Raw genomic sequence first — 6,826 nt, 5'->3', positions numbered from 1 at the left:
GTAGAAGTATAAAATAGCATAAAAATAATATAAATAAGTGCAAATACTTCTCAAAACTGTACGTAAGTATTGACAATATCTGTAGTTACTTTCCACCACTGACTACAGGAAACTTATTTTCAGTAGACACAAACTGCTTGTTTTTAGACAAAAAAAATTGAAAAAATAGTATTATTATTAATACTATTATTAGCAGTAATAGTAGTAGTAGTAACAGTGGTGGTAGTGGTTTTATGTGATCGTATCACAACCTACACCTACAAAAGAAACACAAAAGAAAGGTGGATATATTTTGTGTATTTGGATAAACCCTGAAAAGTGTCATTTTATTCCTGTAAGCAGAAAACCATGATACATTTAAGCAAAAACATTTTTATTTAAATAGTTCAGATAATAAATAGAAAAGTTCTTCAAGCAATACACAGTCCTTGGCCAACTTTATACCCAAATCAGAAGGTCAGTCTTGATTCCCGTTGTGTCAGCTCCTCCACCTCCTCCAAACTGAGGTCATTGTTTATCAACCTGTAGTTTAATAGGAAGGGACAAAATCAACCAATGACACTGTCAGTTTAAAAATGGAAATGGAACTTAAAACCAAAACAAAAATTCTAGTAGAGCCAAAATAAGATGCAGTGTTTCTTGGAAAAGAGAAGTGCGGCCCTAACGTGACCCAAATCCAGGATGTAGACAACCACCAAGCAAGCACATGTACTAAACACAAAAGAGTGGGAACGTTACTCACCATACTGATTTCATGCGAGTATTGTGTTCTAGGGCTTGAATCAGACATTCCACCCCTGTTCTGGTTATGCAGTTCTCTGTTAACCTTTTACAGGAAGTAAGAGGGTGGAGCAATTAAAGCACTACTGTACAGTAAGTGCTCAAATATCTGCCACTCGGTGGACACAAATGTTGTGTTCATTGTCAGTACCAGTATAACTTGTTGCCAACACTTACCAAAGCTCTTCCAGTGACGTGCTGTTCTTGATAATGTTGGCGAGGGCACATGCTCCCACACTCCCCACACCATTGCCTACCAGACTGCATTACATAGAATTTAGATTATATTCAGTTAAAGTATTTTTCAGCTGCAGGAAGACATATTGCTTTCAACTAAAAGGTTCAAATATGTAAATGTGGCTATTTCCTCACAACGGATATATGCATTTAAATACACAATTGTGGTCATTATGCAGCTACACAGTAGTCGGACATATCTGAATATGTTCACATACAATGTAATATATATTTTCAACACTGTCTTAAATATACCTAAAGATCCAATGTTCAAAGCAAATATTACCTAAGCCACAATAGAGATGTGCTGTTTTCTAGAGCACTGGCAAGGGCCTCTGCTCCTGCGTCTCCAATCTTGTTGCCCCAAAGCCTGAGAAAAAAATGAAAGATTAGTAAATAGAAATGCACCACCAATAAAACTTATGGCATTATGCAGGAAGAATTTTACCCTAAATACTGTAGTGAATGGTTGTATTTCAGTCCCTCTGCCAGCTGCTTTGCTCCTTCTTCTGTTATATTATTGTTGCCAAGCCTGAGAGGAAATAGAGAGGTTAATTTGCTATTCATTACAAGCTACACAGACTTTGTGGGTATCATCATAGTTCCATTTTAGTGTCACATCTGATGAGTGCTGCTGAAAATACTGTATGTGCTGACCTAAGAGAAAGGAAATCCTGCTTGGTCTTCAGAAGATGAGAAAAGTGCTGTGTGCAAGCATCAGTTAGCTTGTTGTTGAAAAGCCTAGAGACAACCAAACTGATTATGAAAGATAATTGATCAAACGTAGTTTGGGACATCTGATAGCGTTATTAGTCATTTTGACAACACTGACTTACGCAATTTTCCGGAAGCTGTCACACTGGATACCTTTAGCAAGCAGTTTGCGAATTCCCTCATCTGTGATGTTATTATTTCTGAGGCTGATAATGGAAAAATATAGGACACTTGAGCATAACATGTATTTTTGCCTTATAGTTGTGGAAGCTTTATCCACCATAATGAAGAGATGGAAGGAAGAATTTAATCTTGTCATACTCACTACAGGGAATTGCAAATGGGCATGCAGGGAAGAAGCTGCTCCACTCCAACATCGCCTACAGAGTTGTTGTCAAGCTGGAGGCCAACAGGATTCCTTAAATGCTGGAGCACATAGGCTAGAGCAGTGCACTCTACAGGACCGATGTTACAGTAGGTCAGTTTCAGGTGGTCCACCTCCAGCTTACTCATGGCGTCTTTAGCAATCCTGCTCTCCTGCATCTCATAGATGCATTTGATAAGCCAGACGAAGCCTGGCATTGCATGCATGCTCTTTTTCTCCCCCTCTACAGGTTGAGGGATAGACTTAAAGTGTTTCTGCATGCCTTTGGACAGGCATCTCACCACCTGTTTGATCCTCATCTCCGTCACTGCACTGGGGCAGCAGTGGAGCCACAGGCTACGATGGCGCTGGGACAATAGTCCAGACACAAAGGTGGCTGTGATTTGCAGATTTGGTGTTTTAGCAGCTGTAGCTTCCCCCATTAAAGCCTGCTCTTGTTGGTCAGTGGAAGGCAAGCAGACCCCGAAGCATGTGCTGCTCCTCAGACCTGTCATGTTCTGCGGCTCAAAGAGCTTAGGGATAGTTGAACGGTCAGTGTTATTTGACAAAACAATGTACAGAGCAGCAAAGAAGCATTGCATAATCACATGAAGAAATTCAAAGCGTTTACTGTGGGTGGAGGACAAATCTTTGCTTTGTATGAGAAAGCCCATGCAGATATCTGTATCAGTTACGCCACATGTCTCAAGGCCTGTACCTGAGAAGATGTAACAGCTTGTTCCTATTCCCTCAAAGGCAAGCTGCCCGAGATGCAAGACTGTGTTTAGGTGCTCGTGAAGCCAACCTGACCCCATGGTGCTCTGGGAGCTTTGGTGCTGGAAAAAGTGCTGTAAGATCATAAGGAAAACGTCTGTGATTGTTTGTGGGCTGCCTTCTCCACAACCTAGCAGCTCCTTGTGGCACTGTGAGACAATCCAGCAGAGGACTGGACTATGGCACAGTCCAAGTAAAGCGGTGTTTGTCCGTAGGGAGTCCAAAACCTTAGCAGCCACAGTGGGGTCACGGTGATGCTTCCGCACAAAACAGTCAATCCCACTTGGGGTAAAGCCTTGCAGGAGGACCTCTTTGCGGAGGTTTTTCTTCAACACAGGGCCCACTGCCTCTGGGCGACTAGTCACCACTTTCCGCACACCCTTCATTAGGGAACCCTGGATCAAGTTGAACAACAGTATGTGAACAGGTGCACGCTGAGTGGGGCAGCAGAGCCTGTGCTCATCTGAAAAGCCCTGCTTGAGCTCATCCAGGCCATCGAAAGTGAAGAGGATGAGCTGTGGGTGGTCCAGGATGAACTGGAAAATCTCCTCCTGCTCCCTGTCCGGCCAGCAGCAGTGCTGAAACAGCAATTCCTGGACAGACAGTTCCTGCTGCTCTGAATTCAATCTGCGACAGCTGAATGGAAACAGAAGGAGGAAGTTCTGAAGGGCTGTCCCCCGAGCCCAAAGCAAGTGCAGCCTCTGGAGTAAGGTGCTCTTCCCACCGCCCGCATCCCCAGACACCAGCACTGTGTCGGCTTCCTCGTTCACTGTACCCGCTGAACCAACTATGTCCTCCAGGCCCAAAGGTCCATGGACATCATCGCAGTTATGAGCTAGTTCCAGCTGGCCCTCAGTGTAGATGTCATCCAGAGACATGTGGCTGGTCCCTCCATAAGTACTGAGAAAGCAGGACTGAGCAGACACAGAACTGCTGAGCTTCTTCTGATACTTTAAGACCTCTGTGACAAAAAGCATACTGTATGTTACACATGTGATGAACTGCAGTAAATACATAGCACTGCAAAATGATACATACTACTGTATGTGTACCAATATATTCTGTAACTCTGAACTGTGGTGTGCTGACAGCTGGCCATTTCACATTTTTGAAATAGACTTTTTATCAGCTACGTTCTATATTTGGAGCTCCACCATTTCCATATTTTGAAAAGAAATGCGTATATTTGAATATTTATATTAAGCTTGCACATGGAATCTCCTATTATATATATATATATATATATATATATATATATATATATATATATATATATATATATATATATATATATATATATATATATATATGGTTATGTTATGAAGTGTGTAGCATGGTTCAAGGAAGAACCTGTTAAATGTTTGAGCTGATGTCGGCGTTCAAGTTGGGCCTGCATACTGCAGCCTGATAGTTTTCTGCATGATTCAAATGAAGACATACCTCTGGGAGGAGTCCAATTGTCCTGGTTGAGCAGAGATCCAGATTCCTGTTTTTCCTGAATGTGCTGCAGTACAACCTTCGCCGCTGATTCACCTTTTGATCTGACATGGTCAAGCAAACGCCTTGCCTGATTGACACACCAGTGGCAACAGATTCATTATTAAAGGAATAGTTCAACATTTTAGGAAATACCAGTATTTGCTTTCTTGCCAAGAGTTTGGTTAAAAAATTAACACTACGTTCATATCTGAATGCTAAGTATGAAGCTAGCCCCAGCAGCCTGTCCAAAGATTGAAGGATCCACCTACCAGCTCCTCTTAAGTTCCCTAATTACTATCTCATAATTATGACTTACTATCTCAAGTCATACTATCTTACTATCTCATGAGATAGTATCTCATTATAATGACTTACAGGATCTGTATTTTTTCCTCACAGTGGCGGAAATGGGCTTCCATAGAAAATGCCAGGAATTTGGTTTAAAAGTGTGAATAAAACGTGAGCCAATCACAGTACCTGCTGAGAGGGCGTGTGTATAGGCAGCCGCACATCGTCGCAGTCCGCGGAGGTAAAGTGTCCTGATATTACGAGAGCTTTTAGTGCCTCCTCAATGCAGCCTTGTAGCTTGCTGACCAGGCTTGGTCTTTGAGTCAGAAGACTCTGAGTACATGTGCTCTGGTATTCTTCTTTCTCTTCCTCTAGATTTGAACAGCATGCTGAAAAGGAGAAGCCAGCTCGCTGTCCTTCAGGCAGCACTTGTTGGAGAGCGGCATAGAAGAGCGCACAGGTGTCCACACCCTTTATATAAACCAGGTCGAGCAACTGTCTGGCGTTGGTATACAGTGCCCGGCCCGGTACCTGTATGTTCTGGTAGTCCTCGAATATGAGCTCCCCCTGGGACAGCAGAATGTCCAGAACCCGCTCCAGATGTTCAGCTGACCCGCTGCTGCACAACGCATGCAGGATCTCTGTGCGTTGTCTCAGCACGAGCTCCTGGACAGACATGCTTGTTGCATGTCAGCGTCCATACTCAGGGATATCCAACGTGTACTTATGCCGTTTCCAGTTTCACAAGCTGGCACAGCGAACACCCACATTTCATCATGCTATTGGTCATCACCAGTTTCACTCAGATAGCCTACTGTAGGATCAGTATCCTTACTAACAGAGGCTGCTGGTGTTGACTCATACACACTGAAAGAAAAAAATGTGTTACAAAAAATGTGTTACACAATCAAAATGTTTACAAAAACACAAGACTGATCTAATTAAGGGCCCTAAACCTTGAAAGCAAGCAACATAACGCAATTGTAAAAGTATCACTCACGGTAGAGTTTCCACAACAGAGAGCTTTCTTCCTTCCATCTGTCAATTGGACTAAAACGCTGCGCTACTTCAGACTTGCCTCTTCCTCTCTTTCTCATGCCACAGCTGAAAACGAAACTTGATCTGCAACCAAGTCCCTCCTGTAAAATGGAAGCTAAATCTTTCTAGCAAATGAGATGCAACTTCCACAAAATTTTAATACAATGCAACAGTTAATTTACTTCTCTGTTTGTTTGTTCTCTGCAAAACAGAACAAAAATAATGCTTCACAGGTTGAATATAGTTTGCCACATGCCAATAGCGACTGTTCACTGGGGTGTGATGACATTTCCATATCCTCTGGCCAGTGGTTTTCAGGGTGAAAGTGCACTGCATTGAGAAGGACCATAAAGAGGAATTACAGTTTTCATAAAAAGCAGAAGCTCAGGCACTATTATTAAATAGAAACGGTTCATTTGAAGTGGAAAACTGCAGGCTAGTTCCCAATTGTTGCAATTTGCTCATGCAACCACTTGGTGGAACTATTGCATAAATAAAACAACCTGATTTGTTCAAGAGGCTGGGACTTTTTAATCTATTTAACATTTTGTCATTTTTAAATCTCAGAAGCTGACTTCTTCCCATCATCCTCTCCGTACCTCTCAATGTGCTGATGTTCATTTTCATTGATTTAATTGGAAATCCTTTGTTGATTAGAAGCTGGTATGAGGGGGTCTTAATGGTTTGTTGGCAATACATATACACAGTATGATAATCTTTGTATGGTAACCATTCTGCAGTGTTTATAATAGTAATACTATTGTAGGGACAGGGAACCTGCAGCCTAGCCAGTGTGCTGTGTATCTGATGTAAACTTCAAAAAGTGCATATAAGACACTACCCTGGAAACAGTTCATATTCTGATTGTCTCTTACTCCCCTTGCATTCTTTGATGTTGAGATAAAATAAGTGCAAGAATGACTTTTTGGACGGTCAGATGATTTGTCGTTACTGTTATTGTAGCCCCCTCCTGAGCACCATGATTAATTTATTGTGCATCTTCAGTGAGTCGTAGGGGAAAATCCTCAAACACACGACGGCAGGAGTAACGAAAGACAGACTAGAATAAAACTTTCTAAAGTGAGTTTCTTTTTTCCATTTTCTTCTTCCTCTTGTCTAAGAAAGAGGCAACTCCACCAAGGGGAGTGTAAT

General features: G+C 42.1%; 1 protein-coding gene across 1 annotated transcript; it reads right to left on the bottom strand.

Annotated features, from left to right (window-relative positions):
• Positions 1-354: 354 nt before the first annotated feature.
• nod2 (nucleotide-binding oligomerization domain containing 2) lies at positions 355-5,710 on the bottom strand. The gene is made up of 11 exons (XM_068731108.1): positions 5,637-5,710; positions 4,826-5,503; positions 4,310-4,436; positions 2,057-3,830; positions 1,854-1,937; positions 1,675-1,758; positions 1,466-1,549; positions 1,304-1,387; positions 958-1,041; positions 743-826; positions 355-522 (listed from the first exon to the last, which is right to left on the bottom strand). The coding sequence occupies exons 2-11, from the start codon at positions 5,312-5,314 to the stop codon at positions 450-452; spliced, it is 2,967 nt and encodes a 988-aa protein (XP_068587209.1). The 5' UTR covers positions 5,315-5,503; positions 5,637-5,710; the 3' UTR covers positions 355-449.
• Positions 5,711-6,826: the final 1,116 nt, after the last annotated feature.

This window comes from Cebidichthys violaceus, unplaced genomic scaffold (genome assembly GCF_023349555.1).
Source record: "Cebidichthys violaceus isolate CVI_PGR_0920_01 unplaced genomic scaffold, fCebVio1.0.p SCAF_5, whole genome shotgun sequence".
NCBI classification, from domain to species: domain Eukaryota; kingdom Metazoa; phylum Chordata; class Actinopteri; order Perciformes; family Stichaeidae; genus Cebidichthys; species Cebidichthys violaceus.
This window is presented reverse-complemented; position numbering and strand designations above follow the sequence as displayed.

Bases quoted from the DNA above. Each gene is read 5' to 3' on its own strand.
- nod2 (XM_068731108.1), bottom strand. From the start codon at position 5,314: ATGTCTGTCCAGGAGCTCGTGCTGAGACAACGCACAGAGATCCTGCAT. The intron at 4,437-4,825 runs GTACTGTGATTG...TGTGTCAATCAG, and splicing joins TACACACGCCCTCTCAGCAG to GCAAGGCGTTTGCTTGACCA. The intron at 1,759-1,853 runs GTAAGTCAGTGT...GGTTGTCTCTAG, and splicing joins GACAGCTTCCGGAAAATTGC to GCTTTTCAACAACAAGCTAA.